The sequence below is a fragment of the Ctenopharyngodon idella genome, chromosome 15 (assembly GCF_019924925.1).
Source record: "Ctenopharyngodon idella isolate HZGC_01 chromosome 15, HZGC01, whole genome shotgun sequence".
In the NCBI taxonomy this organism is placed as follows: Eukaryota; Metazoa; Chordata; class Actinopteri; order Cypriniformes; family Xenocyprididae; genus Ctenopharyngodon; species Ctenopharyngodon idella.
Window position 1 is genome coordinate 18,189,439 of NC_067234.1, and position 27,085 is coordinate 18,216,523.

The following is a 27,085-nucleotide window of genomic DNA, read 5'->3' on the forward strand; positions in this document are numbered from 1 at the left end:
ACTTTCTCTTTAATAATGGATTTACTGCTAAACTGATCTGATCTAAACTGAGAGAGTGAAGAGTGTGTCATTGTTCTCTACAGGTTGAGATATTGTGGAGTCACAGATGAAGGTTGTGCTGCTCTGGCTTCAGCTCTGAGATCAAACCCCTCACACCTGAGAGAACTGAATCTGACTGGGAATAAAATAGGAAAATCAGTGAATCTGCTGTCTGATGTACTACAGGATCCTCACTGTAAACTGGAGAAACTGTGGTAAGATCATATTTGACATTTTAGATCTCAGTTTAATGATCCATCTAACATGAATTTGTGCTTTAAGTTTGTACTTTCTCTTTAATAATGGATTCACTGCTAAACTGATCTGGGGCCGTATTCACAAAACATTTTATCTTACCACTATTACTGCCTCATTGTTATTATATAGCCTACGTATTTTAAGTCATTTTAAAGACTGTTGTCCAAAAAAAAAAAAAAAATGGTAATGCGTTTGTGGAGGGGGTTAGGGGGGCACAACAATACAGTTCCCTTTCAAAGGCTACACTTGAGCTGCGCTTAATTCAGCGCTATGGGAACGTCTTTAGTCATGACCAGCTGTGAATATACGTGTAAGACAACGTCAATGAAATTTACCTATATTTATAGCCTGCGTGACGTCATCGGAATGCACTGATGCGAGGCTATAATTAGATAAACCGCAGGTGCGTCTGCAGGTCTTTTGTCTTCAGAGACCACACTGTGAAGTGTGTGTGTGTGTGTGTGTGTGTGAGAGAGAGAGAGTGAAACAGCCCTGCTCAAACTCTTTCCTTCCTTCATCACTTTGTTAGGAGTTAGATTTGACAGGCAGTGCACAGAACTTTCTCTCCCTTTGTTCCTTTTTCAACTCTGTCTGACAAGTGAAAAGTGAACACATATATATTATATATTTGAGAGAAAGTCATGGCTGAATAAAACAACAAACGGTGTGTGTCTCCGTGTTCGCGTTCCATCTCCGAATCAGAGACACACCAGTATTGTTTTGTTTGTTTGGGGAAGAGCATGCTGCCCTTGTGTTGTAACAGGGTGAGTGCGAGCATTGTGAATGTTCAAGTGCTTCGCGTTCGCTTTGCTTATTTCAAGGGGTAGCACCCACAATGTGATCGTGGGGCTCGCGTGGCGATCTGGCTGAGGAGTGAGAGACGGGTCCATCCCTGTTGCTCTCTCTCTCTCCAGATCGCGATGTCCTTTTGCCGGGACCGAAGTGTGCCTCGATGCTTCTTCGGCTTGGGCGGAGGACACTGTGTTTTCAAGTGTTTTCTGTTGGAATGGAATGTGAGTTTGTCCGTCTCCGAGCGTTCCTCCCGTGATGATAAAGTGAAAGGGAACTGCTCTGGGCGGTCACTCATGCAGTGAAACACAAGTCAGACCCCCAAAGCATTTATAAAATAAATGTGTCTTTGTACCCGTATCGTCGACCTGCTCGACTATCGCGGGTGCGAAGGCACGCTTTATACGATGCTGCCTCAGATCGGAGAGACGCTCGCATGCTATCTCTCCCCTGGGGGCGCATCATCAGAGGCGTTTCACAGCAAGTCAGACTGGTACTGCGCTGTACTCAATGGCTGTGTTACAGGCATTCCAGGCTGATCTATGAAAGATTTAAGCACAGATTTTCATTCGTGTTTACTTGTCTGTTAATTAGCTGCATTTAATTCTGAGGAATTAATAAGTGAAATGGCCATCTACTGTATGTATGTGTATACGTGTATATGTGTATACATATATATATATATATATATATACACACACACAGTGGGTACGGAAAGTATTCAGACCCCCTTAAATTTTTCACTCTTTGTTATATTGCAGCCATTTGCTAAAATCATTTAAGTTCATTTTTTTTCCTCATTAATGTACACACAGCACCCCATATTGACAGAAAAACACAGAATTGTTGACATTTTTGCAGATTTATTAAAAAAGAAAAACTGAAATATCACATGGTCCTAAGTATTCAGACCCTTTGCTCAGTATGTAGTATGTAGTTTTGATCTAATACAGCCATGAGTCTTTTTGGGAAAGATGCAACAAGTTTTTCACACCTGGATTTGGGGATCCTCTGCCATTCCTCCTTGCAGATCCTCTCCAGTTCTGTCAGGTTGGATGGTAAACGTTGGTGGACAGCCATTTTTAGGTCTCTCCAGAGATGCTCAATTGGGTTTAAGTCAGGGCTGTGGCTGGGCCATTCAAGAACAGTCACGGAGTTGTTGTGAAGCCACTCCTTCGTTATTTTAGCTGTGTGCTTAGGGTCATTGTCTTGTTGGAAGGTAAACCTTCGGCCCAGTCTGAGGTCCTGAGCACTCTGGAGAAGGTTTTCGTCATCCATACTGGTGGGAAGGCGTTTCGATCAGGGTGTCAGACTGGTACTGCTCTGCACACTATGGCAGTGTTGCAGGTGGACCAGGCTGACCTGCTGAAGAAAGGCTCAAAAACAGACTGTGGGGAGTTGCGCTTCCCCCCGTAAAAAATGGGGACCAGCTCGTCATGCTCAGCAGCCTCATAGTATCTAACACCCGCCCCTTCTCAATATCTCCACATAAACTCTCCTTCCCCGCCACCTCTGGTGCTTCGGGGGGCAGCGGTTTTCAGTGAAATGTTAGGTGTTCTGTTGATTCCTGTAACACATCAGGATGTGGAACATCTAACATCTAACATCCTCTACGGGAAGTATCAAAATTAGTGCCCATTTCAGAGAACTTGGCAGCATGGAAACTACTGCCAGGTACTTCTGCGTGGGTTCTAAAGACAGTAGAAAAAGGATACAGAATCCAGTTTATGTTTCAACGGCATGGTCTCCACTACCATGAAGCCGGGGCAAGTGACTTTACTGTCACAAGAGCTGCAATCTCTTCTGGAGAAAGGGGCCATAGGGCATGTTTCCCCTCTAGAGAGAGAGTCAGGTTACTACAGCAGATACTTCTTAGTTCCCAAAAAGGGTGAGGGGCTGTGTCCAATCTTAGATCTTCAAGGCATAAAACCATTCAGTCAAAGCTCTCAAGTTCAAGATGTTAACCGTAAAGATGATCGTGTCGCAATCCAACATCATGATTGATTCGTCACGATCGATCTCATGGACGCATATTTTCACATAGAAATATTGCCACAACACAGGAGGTTCCTGAGATTCGCTTTTGGGGGCGAAGCTTACCAATATCGGTTCTTCCATTCGGCCTGGCCCTATCACCCCGCACAAAATGCATGGATGCAGCACTGGCTCCATTGCGACTCCAGGGCATTCGCATTTTGAGTTACATAGACAACTGGCTAATACTAGCACAGTCACAAGAGATGGCATTACAACAGAGATGTCGTACTAGCTCATCTAGTTTCTCTAGGGTTGAGACTAAAAGAGAAGAAAACTGTTCTCTGTCCTACCCAGAGAAAGACATATTTAGGGGTCATATGGGATTTGACCATGATGCGGGCACAATTGTCTCCTGCTCGAGTCGAGACCATTCTAACCACCCTGAACAATGTCAGGCTAGGCCAAGATTGCACTGTTCTGCAGTATCAAGAAATGCTAGGTCTCATGGCGTCAGCGTCCTCTGTGATTCCTATGGGCCTTTTGCATATGAGACCATTTCAGTTGTGGCTCAGAGCCAGTTTTGTCCAAGCAATTCCCCACTGCAAATAAGGGCAAGGGCACGGGAGCCGTCCAGGTGGCCGTCCAGTCCAAAGGGATATGGTGAGGTCATCATCTCGATTGGCACATCAATTGCCTTGATGGCTGTATTTCTGGCCCTGAAGTACTTCCTCCACCAGTTAAGGGGTTACCATGTCCTAGCGCGGGTGGACATTACTGCGGTAGCCTCTAATACAAATCGCCAGGGTGGACTGCATTTGCGACATCTAGACAGGCTAGTGCAGCGCATTCTGCTCTGGGCTCAGGACAAGTTCCTGTCCCTCAGGGCGATTTATATCCCCAGACATCTGTCCAAACAGAGCATACCGACGGGGGGAGTAGAAACTCCACCCGAGGTAGTGAAACAAATCTGGTAAAGATTTTATGAAACAGACGGACCTCTTCGCCCCCAACAGGCAGCGCAATGTCCACTCTACTTCTTTCTGAGTCACCCAGCTCCCCCTGGGTGTAGATGTGATACGCATACATGGCCCAGAATGCGCCTGTATGCGTTTCCTCCGGTTTCTATGCTCCCAGGAGTTCTAGCCAAAGTTTGCCAACAAGGGACTTGCCTCTTTCTGATAGCGCCGCTTTGGCTGAACAGAATATGGTTCTCGGAGATAATATCTCTCCTCGACGGCTTGCCATTGGCGATACCGAAGAGGAGGGACCTTCTGTCTCAGGTGCAGGGCACAATATTTCATCCCTGGCCAGAGATGTGGAAACCTTCATGTTTGGCCACTGAGGGGAACCAACTGAGGGACACAGGGCTTTCACCTGATGTTATTGAGACTAGGGCTCCCTCCACTAGATCAAGTTATGCCAACAAATGGGGTGTCTTAGATAGTGTACTGCACACAATGCAGATCCAGTTAATTGCCAGATTGTTACAGTTCTGGACTTCCTGCAGGAAAAAATTATCAACAGGTACATGCCCCGCCATGTGGCCGCTCTCTCTGCTTGCCACGCTCTGATTGACGGGGTGCCTTTGGGCAAGCATGTCCTGCTCTCTCGCTTTGTTCGAGGAGCTAGGCGGCTTAAGCCTCCTTCTAGAACCAGGATCCCTTCATGGGACCTAGCAATAGTCCTAGAGGGCCTGGTTGAGACCCCCTTTGAACCTTTAGAGTCAGTTTCTGACAAGCTGTTTACTCTGAAAATGTTTTTTCTTAATGGCTATAACTTCTCTAAAGAGAACCGGGGCCTTGCAGGCTCTGTCCATTGTGCCATTCTGCTTAGACTTTGCTCCAGGAAAGGTGAAAGCTATTTTGCATCCTCATCCTGACTATCTACCTAATGTTCCTTTCACAAACTCGCATCCGGTCACTCTCGAAGCCTTCTGCCCTCCGCCGTTCACTACGCCGGAGCAGGAGAGACTTCACAGACTGTGTCCAGTCCGTGCTCTTCAGACCTACGTCCACTGCACTAGCCAGTGGCGTAAGTCAGAGCAAATATTCGTTTTTCATGGCGGCCATAACAAGGGTGCAGCTGCCACGAAATGTCACATTGGATGAGAGATGCTATTGCCCTTGCCTATGAGGCGCGCCAACAGACTTCGCCAACAGGCATCAGGGCTCATTCCACCAGGGGGGTTGCCTCTTCTAGAGCTTTGGTGGGGGGCGCCTCCTTACAAAATGTTTGTGATGCGGCAGGTTGGTCCTCTCTGCACACATTCAGAAAGTTTTATAGTTTGGATGTTCATGTTACTCCGGGCTCTTGCGTCCTTGAGTCAACATCACAAGCTTGTGTCTGAGACTCTCTGTGCTTGTGACACACTTCATAGCCTGGGGGTCTGGACACACAGTGCGGCAGCGTGGGTATTCTCGTTCCCATAGCGCTGAATTAAGCGCAGCTCGAGTGTAGCCTTTGAAAGGGAATGCCCCGGGTTACTTCACTGTAACCCTGTTCCCTGAAAAGGCGGGAACGAGAAGCTGCGCTTCATTTCCACACTAGGATGTCCCAGGACTGCTCTTCAGACAAAATATCTGCAGACGCACCTGTGGTTCATCTAATTATAGCCTTGCATCGGCGCATTCCAATTTAGGCTATAAATATATTGTAATATAATATTGTTTTACACGTATATTCACAGCTGGTCACGACTAAAGACGTTCCCATAGCGCTGAAATAAGTGCAACTTCTCGTTCCCGCCTTTTCAGTGAACAGGGTTACAGTGAAGTAACCCGGGGCGTTCTGCTTAGGGCACCCATTTGGCCAGCAGCGGCCCTGACTATGACCACAGTGATTGGCTGATGGGGGAGGGGTCTCTGTCAGTGATATAATCATAGAAATATTGTAAAATGAGGTAACAAGTTGCCATATTTAGTTAAAGATTTTAAAATAAAAATGTTGCCATATTCAAATAAAGGTTTTAAAATGTAGGCAAAGTGTCACTAATTAAACTAGTATATGTTCAGCTAATTGTCAGCCTTTTACATGTCTGCATCTCGAGGGAATGCAAAAATCAAGTGACAAATGATGTTTTATAAACAAAGTTTGGGAGGAGCACATTCAAACGGTCTGTCTAATCAGCTCAAGAGGAGGTATATACAGACGAGAGCCGACTCACCTATAGTTACCTCGAAAGTTTTCTGTATCCCTCCACCGCTAAAAAAATTCCAAGCTCGGAGCCCTCAGCACGCCAAATAATACTCTATTCGATCATTTGTAAGTGTGAACTTGTGAAAACAACCGCCACAGGTAATCAGTCATTATTTCTTTATTTATTAAAGATTTATTTGTGCCATTTTATCATAGATTCAAGTCTATAAATCAAAATATTTATTGCATTTACAAAGCAAAGGTTCAGCACCTAAGGCTCTGTCACTATTGCCTCATGATGTAGTGTCTTTGGCAGATTACTGAGGCAGATTGGCAGCAGCGGCCATTAGGATTGTTTGTGATTTGGTCTTAGTGGCTTAGGAGTCCTCTTGACTACTCCTAACATTTCACAGATTTAGGAGCTAGTTTTAGCACTAAAATGCTTTGTGAAATACTCTTAGAGCAAAAATGTAGGACTCCTAAATTTAGGATTGACACACCCATTATTTTTAAGATTTTCTCCTAAATCGGCAAGTTAGGAGCTGCTTTTAGCCTTAAGATGTTTTGTGAAAACAGCCCCAGATCTGACTCGAGAGAGTGAAGAGTGTGTCATTGTTCTCTACAGGTTGAGGGATTGTGGTATCACAAATAAAGGATATGCTGCTCTGACTTCAGCTTTGAGATCAAACCCCTCACACCTGACAGAACTGAATCTGTCTGAGAATAAAATAGGAAAATCAGTGAATCTGTTGTCTGATGTACTACAGGATCCTCACTGTAAACTGGAGAAACTGTGGTAAGATCATATTTGACTCTCACACATGAATCACAGTGTAAAGTATATTTGAAGTGTTCAGCCTCTTTCTGCTGCTGTGAGTTCAGCTGATTGAGCTGTAAATGATTGAACACATGAGCTGCTCCTCAGTCACATGATATTGCAGGACTGAGAGTCACACTGAAATACACACTTTCACACAATCAACATTTCAGTCTCTTGACTTTAAACAGATTCGAGCTCAAAACAGTCAGAACTGAGAAATGAAGAACATGCTGGATTCAATCTTACATCACGTTCATCTTTCTGCATTGATACTAAAATGTTTTTAAAAGTGTATTTGTGTAAAATCACACACACACACGCGCTAATTGATACTCCATACATATTACATACAGATCTAAGTATCATAACAAAAGTAACCTATGTAGTGAATAGTATCATTTATTAAAACAGATTTTGCATGAGACAAACATTTAATATATTTAATATAGTACAAATATGATATTTTTCCTGACTGATACTTTACTGCGTAGGAGGGGACATTCTCGCAAACATTCTCGCAACGTTCCCTAAAAGTTCTCTTACGGTGACGAAAATCCTGAACCTTTACAGAACATTAGGGACATTCCTAAAACATCCTCTTTTGGTAATAAAAGTGCTGCAGTTCAAGTTTCTTTATATGAATTTAGGGGGACGTACCATTTTGGTTATTTTATGGTCACATAAGAACGTTACAAAGGGGACATTTGAGTCATTAACAGAACTTTCCCACATGGTCCTCTGTTGGTCATTTAATAACGTTCCCAATGTGACGATGTGGCATTGGATGTGACCAATGAGCTGCATCTAAGAAAGTGAAAGTGACGGGGAAAAGCAGAGAGAGGGAAAGACAAACACACACACAGCACGAGGACACACGTTAACAAATTATCCTCCATAAAATAAGAAACTTTCCCCTCACTGATCTTTTCTGGAGAAACAACGGAGTTAAAGCACTTGATCAATATGGAGGCCCACACCTGCAAAAATAATAAATAAATACATAAATAAATATATGAAGAAATGTGAAAAATAAAAATAAATTATTATTTATACATTAGTTCCTTAATTATGGATAATTATATATTTTCCACATTTATTTATTTATGCATTTATTTCCACTTTTATTTATTTCCACACTTATTTATGTATATGTAGTAGATGTGCTGATTGACTGGGATGTTAAGCCACGCCCATTTGGTATGTACGTGAGTTCTCCGTATGTGAACACTCAGTAAAGCAAGTGAACGTGCAAAGCGTGTGTCTGTCGTTCATCTCTCCGATCCAGCCTCGGATCCAAATATATTACAGTGGCGACGAGGATTAAGAGTATATTTAGAGACTGTTAGTTGATGAGAAACACCGTTGCACTTGTCGTAAAAGAAACTAAAAAGAAAGGAACAAGGCACGAGTGAAAAGTTGCTAACAACATAGCTAACATGGCAGCGATACAGTTTGGCTGTGTGAAAGAGTACAAGGAATCGAAGGAGGATTTCGAGTCGTACATTGAGCGTTTTGAAGAGTGTCTGCTGGCGAATGACATTGCAAGTGAGAAAAAGGGTTAGTGTGCTTCTCTCCGTGATCGGGGCAGAGACATATGGACTGTTAAAGAATCTAGTCACGCCGACGAAGCCGAGTGCAATGTCATATAACGATCTGAAAGCAGCGTTGCTAGCGCATTACAGACTGCAACCACTAGTGATCGCGGAGCGTTTCAAATTTCAGAAACGCAACCAAAAGGAAGGTGAATCCGTGGCGGATTACATCGTGGCTTTGAGACAGCTATCAGTGAGCTGTGAATTTGGACAATATTTCAGTGATGCGCTCAGACACAGATTTGTAAGTGGACTAAACTCGGAGTCGATGCAACGCAAATTGCTGAGTCAGAAGGATCTGACGTTTAACCAGGCTTGCGAAATTGCGTCATCTCTGGAGCTGGCCTCGTGAAACACGCTGGAAATTGCGGGTAAGACCAAGGATTTACAGTCAGTGAATGCCGTGAACAAAGCTAAACTTTTTCAAAAGAAAGGAAAAGGAAAGTTTAAAGGGAGAGATGATTCTGAAAAAGGAAAATACCAGAAGAGAGAACAGAGAAAAGAAAAAAGCAATAAATGCTACAGATGTGCTGGGAAACACTCTGCTAGAGACTGCAGGTTTAAGAATGAGAAGTGTCATGTGTGTAACAAAATTGGACACATTGCAAGGGCCTGTAGGAATAAGAGAACAGCCGGACAGACACAGTATGTGGAGGCAGAGTGTTCTAATGAAAGAAAAGAGGATGAATCAGAGTTATTTGGAGTGTATACAGTGTACACAACCTCAAACGGAAATAAAGGAATTGTGGTAAATGTGAATTTGGATGGAAAGTGCATGGACATGCAGCTGGACACGGGGGCAGCGGTGTCGCTGATGTCAGAACTATCATACAAGGAGTTCCTTTCGCACATACCCTTAAGCAAAATAAGCATGCAGCTAACTACATATTCAGGGGAGAGAATTCCATTGCTGGGATCCATTGATGTGCCAGTGAAGTATGAAAAGCAAAATGTCACACTGCCATTGGTCATCGTCAAAGGGGACAGACTGGCCCTGCTGGGCAGAAACTGGTTAGAGAAAATTCAGTTGAATTGGCCAAATATTCTCATGGTGGAAAAAGCTGAAGTGGCCTCTGACCCAGCATTAAAAGCAGTGTTGAGACGACACTCAGAGGTATTTTCTGACAAACCAAGTGCAATTAAAGATTTTAAAGCTACCATCCGAGTTCCTCCTGATGCAACACCGATCTTTCAGAAAGCGAGACCTGTTCCTTATGCTTTACGAGAAGTGGTGGAAAAGGAACTGGAAAGACTGGAAAAAACAGGCATAATATCCAAGACTGAAAGAAGTGAATGGGCAGCCCCAATATTAGTCGTGCCAAAAAGTGATAAGTCCATCCGCATCTGTGGTGACTATAAAGTCACTATAAACCAGAACCTAGAGGAGGAAACATATCCGCTGCCCAACACAGAAGATTTGTTCGCTAAGTTGGCAGGCGGAACATTGTTTAGCAAATTGGACAGACTAGAGAGGTATGGACTTAGAGTAAAACTTTCCAAGTCAGTTCATGCAAGGCAGTGTTGAGTATTTAGGCCACCTTATCGACAAAGAGGGTCTACATCCAACTGAGGAAAAGATTGCAGCGATTGTTAACGCCCCAAAACCAAACAATGTCACAGAGCTACGGTCGTTTTTAGGCCTGTTGAACTACTATGGTCGGTTTTTGAAGAATCTCTCCAGCCAGCTGCAGCCTTTACACAATTTGCTAAAACAGAAGCAACCTTGGAGCTGGACTTCAGCGTGTGACACAGCTTTTGAGGAAGCTAAACAGCTGCTGCTCAGTAGTACAGTGCTGGTACATTATGATGGGACCCGACCCCTGAAATTAGCTTGCGATGCCTCACCTTATGGGGTGGGCGCTGTGATCTCGCACATTATGGACAATGGTGAAGAGCGCCCAATAGCTTTTGCATCCCGCACACTGACAGAAACCGAGAAAAAGTATGCCCAAATAGAACGTGAAGCCTTGTCCATCATCTACGGGGTTAAAAAGTTCCACAAATATATCTATGGACGGAAGTTCACACTCATAACCGACCACAAGCCTCTGCTGGCGATACTTGGACCGAAGGCAGCAATACCAGCCTTGGCAGCCCTTAGAATGCAGCACTGGGCTTTAGTGCTGATGGCTTATAATTATGACATTGAGTACCGCAAATCAGCTGATCACATGAATGCTGATGCAATGTCCAGACTACCAACTATGGGCAAAGACTGTATCGGGGAAGAAGGAAGTGTGTTCTACTTTTCCCAGGTGGATGAGCTCCCTGTGTCTGCTAAGGACATAGCACAAGCAACACGGAACGATCCAACACTATGCAAAGTGTGGAATTACACTGTGAATGGCTGGCCAAACTATGTGTCAGAGGAGAGTCTGAAACGATACTTCACACGCCGACATGAATTGTCAGAGGACCAAGGGTGTGTGTTGTGGGCTATGCATGTCATAATTCCACCCAAATACAGATCCAGATTACTAGACGAGCTACACCATGAGCATCCGGGAATTTGCCGTATGAAGGCCCTGGCTCGCAGCTACCTGTGGTGGCCGGGATTAGATGGCTGCATTAAAGAAAGAGTGCGGAGCTGTAGCTGTTGCATGTCAGTTCAAAAGTCACCTGCAGTGGCACCCCTTCACCCGTGGAGATGGCCTGAGCAGCCATGGCAGAGAATCCACATTGATTTCACAGAAAAAGACAAGCAGTTTTTTCTAGTAGTGATCGACAGCCATTCAAAATGGCTAGAGGTGGTGCCAATGTCATCAATCACCTCCTCGCTCACCACTGATGCACTCCGAGGTTTGTTCGCGGCTTATGGATTACCAGAGGAGGTGGTCTCTGATAATGGGCCGCAGCTGGTGTCTGCCAAGTTCACGGATTTCCTGAAAGGAAACGGAATTAAACATACACAAGTTCCTGCCTATCATCCGGCCTCAAATGGTGTGGCAGAAAGATCTGTTCAGATACTGAAACAGTCACTCCTGAAAAGTGTTGGTGAGAAACGGGGCAAGCAGATGCTTTCACTCAAGCACAAATTGGCCAATTTCTTAATAATGTACCGTAGTACACCTCATACAGTCACAGGGAAAACACCAGCGGAGCTGTTTCTTAAGCGCCACATCCGAACACGTTTTTCGTTGTCGAAGCCTGATCTGGCCAAATTTGTTCAGGAAAAACAGCAGGAACAAAAGAAACAGCATGACCAAGGGAAAAAAGCCCTAAGATCTTTCGTGGAGGAAGAGCCAGTACGAGTCCGAAACTTCAGAGGAGGGCAGGAGAAATGGTTGAGCGCAACTGTGATCAAGCGGAATGGTCCTGTAAGTTATCTAGTACAGGAAGGTCAAAGAAGGCGCACTGTGCATGTGGACCATATTCTGCCGGGAAATGTTGCAGAAGGATCTCCTTTGCATGGCGTGTTAGAGATCCCAAATCCAGTTGTTAATGTTGATGGCATTGGAGTCATGAACATTCCTTCTGTCAGTGACAACCCTATGCCAGTTTTTGAACCAGAGATTACTGGAAATACAGAGAACTGGACGTCCAGTGAGCACCACACCCTCAGAAAATGTTGTTCGTAGATATCCACAGGGGGTCCGTACTGCTCCAAGTATTTGTTTCCTACTACTTTTTTTTAAAAACAATTTTAAAACTGTTTTGAAAAAAAAGATGTTCGAATCTTAAGGGGAAGGAGTGTAATAGATGTGCTGATTGACTGGGATGTTAAGCCACGCCCATTTGTATGTAGGTAAGTTCTCCGTATGTGAACACTCAGTAAAGCAAGTGAACGTGCAAAGCGTGTGTCTGTCGTTCATCTCTCCGATCCAGCCTCAGATCCAAATATATTACAGTATATATGTATTTGCCTACATTTATTTCTACAGTTATTTATTTCTACATTTCTTTGTCTGTATGCTAATGAGGGGGGCGTGTTTTACCTCGGACATCAGCAGAGCTCAGAGTGGCAGTGCTGAAGCTTTGAGCCCACGGTAACACCTTGTGGTGTGAGTAAATGAAATGCAAGAGGTTTGCCTTTGCAAGAAGTCGCACAGGGAATGAATGAGAAAATGTTATGTAGGCTATGTATAGGGTTTCCATCTTTATTCCGGACATGGCCGAAAAACATTTCCCGGTCGGGATTTCTAAAATGTCTTGGCACACATGAACAGAAGCAGCTTCCTTCAACAAATCTGATATACAGGTGCTGGTCATATAATTAGAATATCATCAAAAAGTTGATTTATTTCACTAATTCCATTCAAAAAGTGAAACTTGTATATTATATTCATTCATTACACACAGACTGATATATTTCAAATGTTTATTTCTTTTAATTTTGATGATTACAACTGACAACTAAGGAAAATCCCAAATTCAGTATCTCAGAAAATTAGAATATTGTGAAAAGGTTCAATATTGAAGACACCTGGTGCCACACTCTAATTAGCTAATTAACTCAAAACACCTGCAAAGGCCTTTAAATGGTCTCTCAGTCTAGTTCTGTAGGCTACACAATCATGGGGAAGACTGCTTACTTGACAATTGTCCAAAAGACGACCATTGACACCTTGCACAAGGAGGGCAAGACACAAAAGGTCATTGCAAAAGAGGCTGGCTGTTCACAGAGCTCTGTGTCCAAGCACATTAATAGAGAGGCGAAGGGAAGGAAAAGATGTGGTAGAAAAAAGTGTACAAGCAATAGGGATAACCGCACCCTGGAGAGGATTGTGAAACAAAACCCATTCAAAAATGTGGGGGAGATTCACAAAGAGTGGACTGCAGCTGGAGTCAGTGCTTCAAGAACCACTACGCACAGATGTATGCAAGACATGGGTTTCAGCTGTCGCATTCCTTGTGTCAAGCCACTTTTGAACAACAGACAGCATCAGAAGCGTCTCGCCTGGGCTAAAGACACAAAGGACTGGACTGCTGCTGAGTGGTCCAAAGTTATGTTCTCTGATGAAAGTAAATTTTGTATTTCCTTTGGAAATCAGGGTCCCAGAGTCTGGAGGAAGAGAGGAGAGGCACACAATCCACGTTGCTTGAGGTCCAGTGTAAAGTTTCCACAGTCCGTGATGGTTTGGGGTGCCATGTTATCTGCTGGTGTTGGTCCACTGTGTTTTCTGAGGTCCAAGGTCAACGCAGCCGTATACCAGGAAGTTTTAGAGCACTTCATGGTTCCTGCTGCTGACCAACTTTATGGAGATGCAGATTTCATTTTCCAACAGGACTTGGCACCTGCACACAGTGCCAAAGCTACCAGTACCTGGTTTAAGGACCATGGTATCCCTGTTCTTAATTGGCCAGCAAACTCGCCTGACCTTAACCCCATAGAAAATCTATGGGGTATTGTGAAGAGGAAGATGCGAGATGCCAGGCCCAACAATGCAGAAGAGCTGAAGGCCACTATCAGAGCAACCTGGGCTCTTATAACACCTGAGCAGTGCCACAGACTGATCGACTCCATGCCACGCCGCATTGCTGCAGTAATTCAGGCAAAAGGAGCCCCAACTAAGTATTGAGTGCTGTACATGCTCATACTTTTCATGTTCATACTTTTCAGTTGGCCAAGATTTCTAAAAATCCTTTCTTTTAAGACCACATTAAAAAGGTGCATCAGTATTCCTCCTCAGCAAAATTCAATTCGACCATCTGTTTTCACACTTGTATAAAAAAAAAAAAGCGTCAACACCAAGCGGCAACCTCCCCCAGTTTCTCTTGAAGCCAATATGGAAGTGACTTAAACTGCAATTCATCGACTGGCTGCTAGGGACAGGCTCCAAAAGAGAGCAGAATCTCATTGAGCCCCATGTTAAAATGCCCAACTTTACAGCAGAAAGAAACATGTTTACAGGCTGGTTTTGGTCTATACAGCTAATTTTGCCCTTCATGACAACTCCGAGGGGGGTGATTTTTTTTTTCTTTTTTAAATAACTCATCAGTTTAAATTATATTAAGCCTTAAAGTTCTGCATAATTAAGGGTGTGGCCACTTGAGTGACAGGTGGATTGTGCTGCTGTCTGTGAGCCGTCACGTTACCTCAGCTAATTCCAGCCACTGAATTTGGCATCTCTGCCATGTTTGTGCTTTTTTTTCGGGATTATTTCATACAATTATCAAATAATGACTTGCTGTACTTATGGTCGAGACTCGAGACAGATGTACGTCTGTGTAAATGTGCACACATGTGGAAGATAAACAGAACACACGTTGTTGGGTCGTCTTGACATTGGCTAAAAATTTTGTCCGCCAGATTTACAAAATACAGAATATGCCTCTCAAGACACCATAAACTCTGACAGCACTGCTTGGATATTATAACTAAAACTGCTGCACTGTTTTGAAAAATTATACCTTTTACGCGGGTTCATTTGTTTGTGAGTCCAATATATACAATCATATACAGTTTTACAACATAAATGGTACTCAGATTGCATAATTTCTTGAAGAACAATGATGGAGAGGAGATTATTCAGAAGAAATTTGATGCAAACAATGGATAATATATCAATATTTCATGGATTTAACACTTTTGTGGACAAAAAGTATTGTTGTTTGTTTTTCAGTGGACATTTCACCCAAGTGCGATGGATTGGATTCATCTCACGATCGCTATTTCATTATAAAGTTATGGTGTCCCGTTTTGAATTTGCGAGTTGTCATTTGCACACCCGACACAAATTACAATATTACTGGTGCTGGAGCATCTATATCGTAAAACAGACACTGTAGATAGACAGTAAACCTTTCTAATGATATAACTTGTTATCTTTATTAATTTTTTTTGATAGTATTTTAGACAGATAGATAGCTCCTAGCTCCTCCTAACATGATCACGTCACGCTAGGTGGGCGTGGTTTCAGCAACCAGGCACCTCAGTTCCAACCATGTCCCGCCTCTTTGCCCATTTTCAGTTATCCGGGAGTGACGCGCTGCCAAGATGGCAACGGCCGCATTTTCGCTTCAGAAATGCTCTTCAGAAATCTACGGGTGACATTACGGACTCTACGTCCATATTTTTTTTTTTACAGTCTATGGTCAACACACTGTAAATTAAGGATTTATTTTCACAAGTGTGCCTAGATCATTGAGCTTGTGCTGCACTGACTGACAGCTTCAGTCAGCGATTATAAACATACCTGCAAACTAGTCGCTTTTCGACTAAATTCGCTGTTTTGAATCAAAATATGTCATTTATGTGAATCGTGTAGATCCGAAGAGTTTTTTTTTTTTTTCGGGGGTGGGAGGTGTCAGGGTGAGTCTGCAGGCACAATAAACCTCACAAGAATCGAAAATGGGCTATTTTCCCATAGACTGGAGTGAGACCATGAACTTCTCTTGAGCTGTCGTGATCTTTTTTGGCGCTCTGTTGTGTGACTGACACATCGCTGTAGCGCTTCAGTTCAAACAGAGGCAGAGTGCATGTGTATGGTGTTATTTTACTGCCAAATGTCGAGAGCGCATTATTGTGACGCTAGCGCAAAGCGCAAAACTCTTCGCTCGCGCATGGATTTCCTTTGCTCTCACACAAAACTGGACGTGCGCTCTCAAATATACAGTGCTCTTTTATGAACTGCCTCTCCTCTCACTCAGATATTGCGTGTGCGCTCTCAAGCTGTGTCCTGTGCACTCGTGAATCTCTCTGTGCTCTTGCACTAGACATTAATTTGCTTCTGGATTAAACGCTGTCAAAAGTTATCAACCAATCAGAATAGACGACTGATCGATGAAAATGTTACATGGAATCTTATTGGCTGAGAGTGAACTGCACCTGGAATTCTTTCGACAAAGATTGATATTTAATTTCTTTACAATTTAATAATATGAATCAAATGTAACCTAGTCTAACTGCATCACATTACAGGTCCAACCCCAATTTATCTAAACAAAGAAACAAAAAAAAGGTTCTTAATGTTATTGTGGTCATACATTTTGTGTACTTGTGTTGAAATTTATATAAAATAAATAGGTAACATTTTACAATAAAGTTTTTATTTGTTAACATTAGTTAATGTATTATCTAACATAAACTAACAATGAGCAATACATTACTGTAATTATTAATCTTTATTAACATTAGTTAAAAATACAGCTGTTTGTTGATTGTTTGTTACTTCACAGTGCATTTACTAATGTTAACAAATTCAACTTTTGATTTTAATAATGTATTAGTAAATGTTGAAATTAACATTAACAAAGATTAATAAATGCTGTATAAGTGCAGTTCATTATTAGTTCATGTTAACTAATGCAGCTAACTAATGTTAATGAAACCTTATTGTAAAGTGTTACCAAAAATATCTTCTGATTTAAGACAGAACTATTTAGATCAGCATCCTAATGGCCGCAGATTCAAATGTGTGTGCCAATTTTCAAGAGTTGAGACCTTTGAGCATGTTAAGGTCCCCAAAAAGCCCCGGATGGTGGAAAAAAAATAATTCTCCTTAGAAAAACAATAATAAGAAATGGAGCAATTCCAATAGGGTCCTCACACCATTGGTGCTCGGGCCCTAATTACTTCATGCATAGTGTTCACTGTATAAATTAAATATAGATTAATTATTGTTAAAGTTGTTTTGTTGTTTGACAATTAATGACATAGTTAATTTTAGGCTGCTCTCACTTATTGCACCGAACTGAATGCATGGTATGAATGCACAACTGAATGCACGGAACCAATATGATGAAACACATCTGATTTCTTTCTCGACTTAACTCAACTGTTTAGGTTCACTTAAGACTTTATATACAACAGTAAACAAAAGTACTTGTCAAGACTGGGATTTTGAGATCATTTGTGTTTAAGTGTCCGTTCTCAAGGAGTCGCAAAACAGAGCTCAATTATGTGTTCACGCACCATCTAAAAGGCGCCTCTGTGAGCACGTGTGCGATTGCGAAATACAAAATACAAACACGTGCAAATAATAAACTTTCTCTATATAATGGCTTAATGCAGTTAATCCACAAATCACATGCATTCCAAACCGTGGGGCCTGGTTTGTACGGATCGCGGATCAACCGCGATCCGTTACACCCCTATTCCCAATATGACTTTGATGAGACTTTGGCATGGCAGGCATGACGTGAACAAGCTCTGGCTTGTTAGACATGACGTGAACAGTCTCTGACTTGGCAGGCATGACATGTACAGGCACTGACCTGGCTGGTATGTAGTGAACAGACCTTGGCGTGGCAGTCGTCGTGTGAACAGGCCCTGGAGTGGCGTGAACAAGTCCAGACATGACGGTCGGGACATGGAGACTCTGGTGTGGTGGGTACTGTGGGATTATGGGGCCTCTCATCCGCAAAACCCACAGTAAATGATGAGCCACTCAATAAAAGTGCATAGTCAATATACTCCATCAGAGTCCAGCTGATAGAACCTCTAGGCATCTTAGAGGAGACTGGTTCATTTAGACCAGCATGAAAAATGTCTTTGAGGGCAATGCCATTAAAGCCCACCTGGTCTGAAAATCCACAGGAATTCCTTTACATAGTCCTCAATAGAATGATTGCCTTGACGGAGGCGCAGGAGACGAACTGCTGGGTTCATGTTTACTTGTCTAGCTCTCTTTAATTATAGTCCACTGGAGGCGAGTGTTGGGAACCCATGTGCAGTTTATTGACAAACATGAACAAAACAAACAAGGACTTGGCTTGGCTTGGCTTGGCTTAGCATGACATGACTATGAACTTGAACATAAGACTCACCAACAGCAGTACAGTGAACAAAACTTGATAAGAAAACAGTGTTAACATTAGGGCTTAAATACATGAACTTGGGGAACACATGACAACAGCAGCCAATGGCCAAATGACATAAGGAACAAGGGAACCAATGACAGAACAGAACTGAGAAACCACATGACCATAAAGAAAGAAAGTATTTTAAATACTGTTCCCATTTTTAGATTGCCATGTATTATAATACACCTTTAGTCTGTTTCTGACAGTTCATACTTATAATGATTTTTATTATCTGTTATCTGAAGTTTGAATTGATCAATTAATTTGTATTTAATATACACAAACTAACTCTAACACAAACATGGTGAAGCTGTTCAGTAAAAAACAACAAGATCAGAAGTGGTTAAGAGGGATAGGGACATCTTTTGAAATATGCCTAAACACTTTTTACAGTGTATTGGTATGTTTGTGACATAAAGATTATTCGTTTTTTATCATTTAATTAAAAATATTTTAATTTACAATGTAACAATTTAAAATGCAATTGAAAGTAATTCAAAATGTATACAAATTCAATATGTAACCCAATATAATTATCTTCAGAGATTGATTTAAAGGACCCAGCCTGTTGTTCTTGTGTTGCTGGGACAGCAGTGTGCATCCATTTTGTTGCAGCACGGTACCAGAGAGCACACTATTAAGAACTTGGCATCAATGCAGTTCCTTCTGTACATAGCTGCACTAAAATGGAGCAGAGCTTTTTTTCCTCTCTGTAGAATAACATAACTGTTTGATTTATCCCTTCACTTATTTATTTACTTAGTACTTATAGGCTACACCTAAGTGTAATTAAAAGCAATTAAAAAATAATTTAAATATTTGGTAAATATTGTTAAGTATGTTTTTTCAGGCAGTGGAAGAAGAACTTGGGGCACTTCCTGATGATGGATACAGTGACTGACACACATGCATATAATATACAAACATACACAGACACTGACATTGTATATATAATTAATATAAATCTTTATGTTCTTGTTACTGTTTCCCAATATTTGGACAGATTTTGATGCTTTGCTGTGGACATTTTCATGGCAATAAAGCCAATTTGAATTGAATTGAGTGAGCTGTCTATGAGCTCAGCTTTAAGTTTGTACTTTCTCTTTAATAATGGATTCATTGCTAATCTGATCTGAGAGAGTGAAGAGTGTCATTGTTCTCTACAGGTTGAGTAAGTGTGGTGTCATGAATGAAGGTTGTGCTGCTCTGACTTCAGCTCTGAGATCAAACCCCTCACACCTGAGACATCTGGATCTGTCTGGGAATAAACTAGGAGATTCGGCCGTGACGCTTCTCTCTGGTGTACTGGAGAATCCTCACTGTAAACTAGAGATACTGTGGTAAGACCATCTCTCTAATATCCACACGTCTTTGTCCTCAGTAAAACATGTCCAAATGTGAGCAGCTGAAAACATGTTACTCACTCCGTAACTTTATGTATGGTGGTGAGAATGTGAGATTACTTAGTACTATCATAAATTTCGCAATGGTTGTGATGTAATTATATAAATATAGGCTATAGTCTGACACGCTGCATGTTTGCTGTAACAGTACTGTGTTTTCAGTTTCGATTCACTGTAAATCTTACTGCATTTGTGATGCTTTAATTTGCATTTGGGAACGCAACATTCATCGTTAGATTCGTTCATAATTCTGTTATTTGCAAAGAGAAGTTTCAATGTCACATAATCCATCGGAAGTGCTGATTTGCTGCTCAAGAAATGTTCACTATTTATTATTAGCAATGTTAAAAAGCAGTTTTTCCTGCTTAATATTTTTGTGGAAACAATGATACCATTCAAACATTTGTGGTAAGATTTTAAAATAGAAATTAATACTTTAATTCATCATTCATTAAAGTAATGAAAAGTGAGTGAAGACATTTAAAATGTTACAAAATGTTTCTATTTAATAAATGCTTTAAAAAATGAAATATATTTGATAAATACAAATAAATGCTTTTCGTTGAACTTTCTATTTTTCAAAGAATCCTGAAATATAAAATGTATCAACATCTCCACCAAAATATGAAGCACCACAACTGTTTTCAACATTGATAATAATCAGAAATGTTTCTTGAGCAGCAAATCAAATTGGAATGATTTCTGAAAGATCATGGAAAATCATTTTTGCAAAAGATGATGCAAAAAATTTTGCTTTGCATCACAGGAATAAATTACATATAATATTGAAATTGAAACTTTTTTTTTTAATTTGTAACAATATTTCACAATATTGCTATTTTTACTGTATTTTTGATCAAATAAATACAGCCTTGGTGAGCAGAAGAGATTTATTTAAAAATTATTAATATTTGTAAACTTTTGGCAGGTATTTCAATAATAACAAATGTAACGAATTACAATGAATTAATTAATTAATTCAGATTATGGTTGAAATATATATATAATTAAATCATAACATGTTATGATCAATTATAATATAGATTGACCAAAAAGGGAATTATGCACATATATTGTGAATTAATTACAACGGATTATAATTAATTACATATATGGTTCAGGACTAGTTCTAGTTTAATAGTTTATTTAGAAAGACTGGTCTAGTTTGTCCAGCAAATTATCAGTTTCCTTATCAACTATTATAAAAGGAAATTATTCCTCTGGCCACGACAAATAATTTCCTATTCTAGCATTAAAACGTAAAGCAGTTTGCAAAATCGAAACGTAGAAGTGACTTGATTTTCTGAATGAGCAACAGAAACAATTGAGCATGAATATAATGTATTTAATAGATACGAACTACGAATATATGACTAAAAATACAACAAATGAACATACATAGAATAAAACGAAAGTAAAGTCAAGAAAACAGAGGTGATCAAAGAAATGGCAAAATTACAAACAGTTAAAACCTTTGAGAGCCAGCAAGGAAACTCAACTTACACGTGGAGCTTAAAACGCTTAGAAAAGAATGGTTCTATACTTGCATAGGTTTAGGTGCTGTGGTTGCTTCGTCTTTCTGCAGGAGTTTCAGTACGTGCAATCTGGAGCGATTGGTCCTTTTCCGAGGAAGGTTTCTTCGGCGGGATTTTCAAACAAGGTTTTAAACTTAAGAGTAAGATAACCAAAAAATAAAGAAGAAAGAGTCCATCTCCTAGGTGATGAAGAGTGAAGGCAACGGATGAAGAAGACTCAGTGGATGAAGAAGACTCAACGGATGAAGAAGACTCAACAGATGAAGGACGTGTGTCGTTGTCTTTTAAAGACAAACAAACCAAAATGCCTCCTTGGATGCACCAGCCAGTGGCGAGGGTGAAAGTTTGGCGGGCAAACTTTTTCTTTGTCTCCATTTATGACCTAATTTGCATAGTTTATGAAGTGTCAGATCTGAGTACGTTTTCTTCGCAATACTATTAAAAATAGAAAAATGCATTGTACAGTAACATAACATACATTGTTAATTAGAACATTCAGAGAGGTTTAAAACAAACCCAAACATGCTGGGTGGCAAAGACATTAAGGGAGAGATACAGTTCTTATACCTGAATAGAACATTTAGAGTGAAACTAACACAACTATAGTCGCAACTAAGCTTATATCTTATGGATACATTTATGCACACTTGAATACAATAACGGGTACACTTTGGCATAGTCATATTTTGAGGATACATGTGAATACAGTCTCCATGTGTGTTTGTGGGTGTCTGGGTGAGTGTGTGTGTGTGTGTGTGTGTGATGTGTATTGGAGTTTTGGCCAGTGTCTGACCACATGGCCCTTAGCCCCACCAGGGTGACTCTTTGAAGTCCCTGGAGCTGGTGAGGATGTCTTCTGTTATCTTGATTATTTTTGATTTCTTCTTCAAAGAGGTAACAAAGGTGCCAATGGGTCAATTTGATCTAGACTTGCTGGAGCCTATCCTTGATTTACATGCAGAGTTCAAAAAACTAAAAGCATTCTGTCAAATCTAGAGTTGGTTTGCTAACTGATTCTGTGCAGACGCTACACAAATCTATTAATACTTTTTAGTATATTATATAATATATTAATTAATATCATGATTATTAAATGCTGCTTTTTATTTTTACAGTACAGTATGTATTATTACAATATAAGATATATCTTTTAATGTGATAAAATATATATTTAAAAAAAAAAGAGATTTCGGGCATGGCCAGATTTTCCTGCTTTTTTTTCTCTAGCTGATCACATGCCTTATCTCTCTACAGGTTGTATAATTGTGGTTTCACAGATAAAGGTTGTGCTGCTCTGGCTTCAGCTCTGAGATCAAACCCCTCACACCTGAGAGAACTGAATCTGTTTAGCAATAAAATAGGAAAATCAGTGAATCTGCTGTCTGCTGTACTGGAGGATCCTCAATGTAAACTGGAGGAACTGGGGTAAGATCATATTTGACTCTCACACATGAATCACAATGTAAAGTATATTTGAAGTGTTCAGCCTCTTTCTGCTGCTGTGAGTTCAGCTGATTGAGCTGTAAATGATTGAATAAATGAGCTGCTCTGCAGAAATGAAAGGGACACAGGTCAATTTAGCTCAAAGGGAACTATTAATTAATATAGGGAATTTTGAGTCACTTATTATACGACCTGGCAAATGAATTGTTCAGCATTCATTTGAACGGGCCATAACTATCAGCTCTATAGCGGATATGAATATCCAAACTATAGTGAAAACACTATTTATTAGCAAGGTAACATAGATCGGCAGTTTAAGACATTAAATTCGTAAGCACATAACACAAGACACTTTTTTTAAAAAACATATAAATGAGACTTTGATTATTGCAGAAAGAAAGAAACTGAGGAAAGAATGAGTTTTAAGAGAGTGAAATGATGAAATCCCAAGTTTCTAGTCAAGTCAAATCAAGTCACCTTTACAATGCAGATTGTGTCAAAGCAGCTTTACAGTGATAACTGGTGTATAATTTTGGCTGCACAGCAGCTCTTAAAGAAAATGGTGTCAATGCAGGCAGATGCAAAGCACTGTTGAATATCAAATGTCAAGTGTTCCCAACTAAGCAAGCCAAAGGCGACAGCGGCAAGGAACCCAAACTCCAACAGGTGGCATCAGGTGGTAAATAGGTGTTAAAATGGAGAAAAAAAAACAAACAAAAAAAAAAACTTAGGAGAAACCAGGCTTAGTCGGGGGGCCAGTCCTCCTTTGGCGAACAGTGCTTTGTTATGATTCAGGTAGCTATCAATAATCTGATGGGATCGCAGCATTTAAAGTATTTATTCCAGTTCCATCCAGTTGAGGATTGTATTCATCACGCCGGTATGGACGGTTTGTTGAGGAACTATGCCACTGGTTGTCGTGTCGATGAGGCCTTCACAATGGATGATCTAGTTGACTCAATCTCTGCTGATACTTCAGGGCTGTGTTGTGGTCATGTCAAGGCGCAGGTCCTCAATCTCACCTGGATATGGCCCAGATCTGGCTGACTATGGTAAACCTCGGGATAAACAGAAAGACTAATATTAGCGTAGATGCCATTCTTCTTCTGATGTAACGAGTACATCTGGTGTTACAGGAAGTGTTCCCGGTTCCGGCTGACCTAATTTATGCAGCCTAATAATCCTTTAACGGATTTGAAAATATAAATTGATAATGTGTTGTGTGTATGCCAGGTTAAAGAGATGCGTTTTTAGTTTAGATTTAAACTGACAGAGTGTGTCTGCTTCCCGAACAATGCTAGGAAGATTGTTCCAGAGTTTAGGTGCCAAATAGGAGAAGGATCTACCGCCTGTGGTTGATTTTGATATTCTAGGTATTATCAGCTGGCCTGAATTCTGAGATCGCAATAGACGTGAAGGACTATAATGCATTAAGAGCTTGCTCAGGTACTGGGGAGCTAAACCATTTAGTGCTTTGTAAGTAATTAGCAAGATTTTAAAATCCATACGATGTTTAACAGGAAGCCAATTCAGTGTTGACAGAACTGGGCTAATATGGTCATACTTCCTAGTTCTAGTAAGAACTCTAGCAACTACATTTTGTACGAGCTGTAGTTTATTTATCAGGTGAGCAGAACAACCACCCAGTAGACCGTTACAGTAATCTAGCCTTAAGGTCATGAACGCAGGAACTGTTCTGCATTTTTCATTGAGAGCATATGTCGTAGTTTAGATATATTTTTAAGATGGAAGAATGCGGTTTTACAGATGCTAGAAACATGGCCTTCAAATGAAAGATTGGTATCAAAGAGCACACCCAGGTTTCTAACTGACGACAAAGACTTAACAGAGCAGCCATCAAGTGTTAGACAGTATTCTAGGTTATTACGTGAAGAAGTTTTTGGTCCAAAAATTAGAATCTCTGTTTTTTCTGAATTTAGTAGTAGGAAATTACTGGTCATCCAATTTTTTATATCAGCTATGCATTCCGTTAATTTTGTGAATTGGTAAGTTTCGTCAGGGCGCAAAGAAATATAGAGCTGAGTATCATCAGCGTAACAGTGAAAACTAACGCCATGCTTCCTTATGATATCTCCCAAGAGTAGCATGTGTACAGAGTGAAAAGCAATGGTCCTAGTACTGAGCCTTGCGGTACTCCATATTGAACTTAGGATCGATATGACATCTCTTTGTTTACTACTACAAACCGATAACGGTCAGATTAATATGATTTGAATCATGACAGTGCAATTCCAATAATGCCAACATAATTTTCAAGTCTATTTAAAAGAATATTGTGATCAATAGTATCAAATGCAGCACTGAGATCCAGTAACTCTAATAGGGAGATACAACCACGATCTGATGATAAGAGCAGTCTTAGTACTATGGTACGGTCTAAATCCTGACTGGAAATCCTCACAGATACTATTTCTTTCTAAAAAGGAACATAGTTGTGATGATACTGCCTTTTCTAGTATTTTTGACAGAAAAGTGAGATTTGAGATCGGCCTGTAATTGACTAATTCTCTAGGATCAAGTTGTGTTTTTTTTTATAAGAGGTTTAATAATAGCCAGCTTAAAAGTTTTTGGTACGTATCCTAGTGATAAAGACGAATTAACGATATAAAGAAGAGGATCTATGACCTCTGGAAGCATCGCTTTCAATAGCTTAGTCGGTATAGGGTCTAACATACATGTTGTTGATTTTTTTATTAAAAGATTAGATATAGATTTTGCACAAGACAGATATTTAATATACTGCAAATAAGAGATATTATTTTCCCAGATTGAATCATACTTTCAATACTTTAGTTTTATGATAATGACATTCTAAGATTTGTCTAATGATCCATCAAACATATTAATTTGTGCTTTAAGTTTATACTTTTCTATAATAATGGATTCAATGCTAAACTAATCTGATCTGAGAGAGTAAAGAGTGTGTCATTGTTCTCTACAGATTGAGTAAGTGTGGTGTCACAGATGAAGGTTGTGCTGCTCTGGCTTCAGCTCTGAGATCAAACCCCTCACATCTGAGACTACTCAGTCTGTCTAAGAATAAACTAAGAGATTCGGCCATGAAGCTTCTCTCTGCTGTACTGGAGGATCCTGACTGTAACCTGAAGATACTGAGGTAAGATCATCTTTCTGATAGTCACGTCTTTGTCCTCAGTAAGACGTGTCCTTTAATGTAAATTCTAAAACTTCTAAAATACAATATCTCACAGAAGTGAGTACACCCCTCACATTTTTGTAAATATTTTATTATATCTTTTCATGTGACAACACTGAAGAAATAACACTTTGCTACAAGGTAAAGTAGTTTGCTGTCCCCTCAAAATAACTCAACACACAGCCATTAATGTCTAAACCGCTGGCCACAAAAGTGAGTACACCCCTAAGTGAAAATGTCCAAATTGGGCCCAAAGTGTCAATATTTTGTGTGGCCACCATTATTTTTTCCAGCACTGCCTTAACCTTCTTGGGCATGGAGTTCACCAGAGCTTCACAGGTTGCCACTGGAGTCCTCTTCCACTCCTCCATGACGACATCACAGAGCCTTCCGTTTGAGGATGCCCCACAGATGCTCAATAGGGTTTAGGTCTGGAAATATGCTTGGCCAGTCCATCACCTTTACCCTCAGCTTCTTTAGTAAGGCTGTGGTTATCTTGGAGGTGTGTTTGGGGTTGTTATCATGTTGGAATACTGCCCTGCGGCCCAGTCTCCGAAGGGAGGGGATCATGCTCTGCTTCAGTATGTCACAGTACATGTTGGCATTCATGGTTCCCTCAATGAACTGTAGCTCCCCAGTGCCGGTAGCACTCATACTTGTCTTTGTACTCCTCACCTGGTTGCCGCCACACACTCTTGACACCATCTGAACCAAATAAGTTTATCTTGGTCTCATCAGACCACAGGACATGGTTCCAGTAATCCATGTCCTTAGTCTGCTTGTCTTCAGCAAACTGTTTGTGGGCTTTCTTGTGCATCATCTTTAGAAGATGCTTCCTTCTGAGACGATAGTCATGCAGACCAATTTGATGCAGTGTGCGGCGTATGGTCTGAGCACTGACAAGCTGACCCCCCACCCCTTCAACCTCTGCAGCAATGCTGGCAGCACTCATACGTCTATTTCCCAAACACAACCTCTGGATATGACACTGAGCACGTGCACTCAACTTCTTTGGACCATGGCGAGGCCTGTTCTGAGTGGAACCTGTCCTGTTAAACTGCTGTATGGTCTTGGCCACTTTGCTGCAGCTCAGTTTCAGGGTCTTGGCAATCTTCTTATAGCCTACGCCATCTTTATGTAGAGCAACAATTCTTTTTTTCAGAGCCTCAGAGAGT

At 40.9% G+C, this 27,085-nt stretch overlaps 1 protein-coding gene and 1 long non-coding RNA gene across 7 annotated transcripts in view; one reads left to right on the forward strand and one right to left on the reverse strand.

Annotated features, from left to right (window-relative positions):
• Nucleotides 1-27,085, forward strand: part of LOC127495418 (NACHT, LRR and PYD domains-containing protein 12-like) — a 107,100-nt gene that overhangs the window by 71,724 nt on the left and 8,291 nt on the right. For 3 of the 6 annotated variants that reach the window (XM_051862257.1, XM_051862254.1, XM_051862259.1), the window contains 5 exons: nucleotides 84-254; nucleotides 6,824-6,994; nucleotides 19,521-19,694; nucleotides 22,547-22,717; nucleotides 25,698-25,871. In XM_051862257.1, the coding sequence (XP_051718217.1) occupies nucleotides 84-254; nucleotides 6,824-6,994; nucleotides 19,521-19,694; nucleotides 22,547-22,717; nucleotides 25,698-25,871 (861 nt within the window). The remainder of the gene's footprint in view (nucleotides 1-83; nucleotides 255-6,823; nucleotides 6,995-19,520; nucleotides 19,695-22,546; nucleotides 22,718-25,697; nucleotides 25,872-27,085) is intronic. The other 3 variants (XM_051862255.1, XM_051862256.1, XM_051862260.1) reach the window with 2 other exon arrangements.
• LOC127495432 (uncharacterized) overlaps nucleotides 1-27,085 on the reverse strand; it is an 89,386-nt gene that overhangs the window by 61,153 nt on the left and 1,148 nt on the right. The window contains exon 2 of the long non-coding RNA XR_007925123.1: nucleotides 82-156. This is a non-coding gene — a long non-coding RNA (uncharacterized LOC127495432). The remainder of the gene's footprint in view (nucleotides 1-81; nucleotides 157-27,085) is intronic.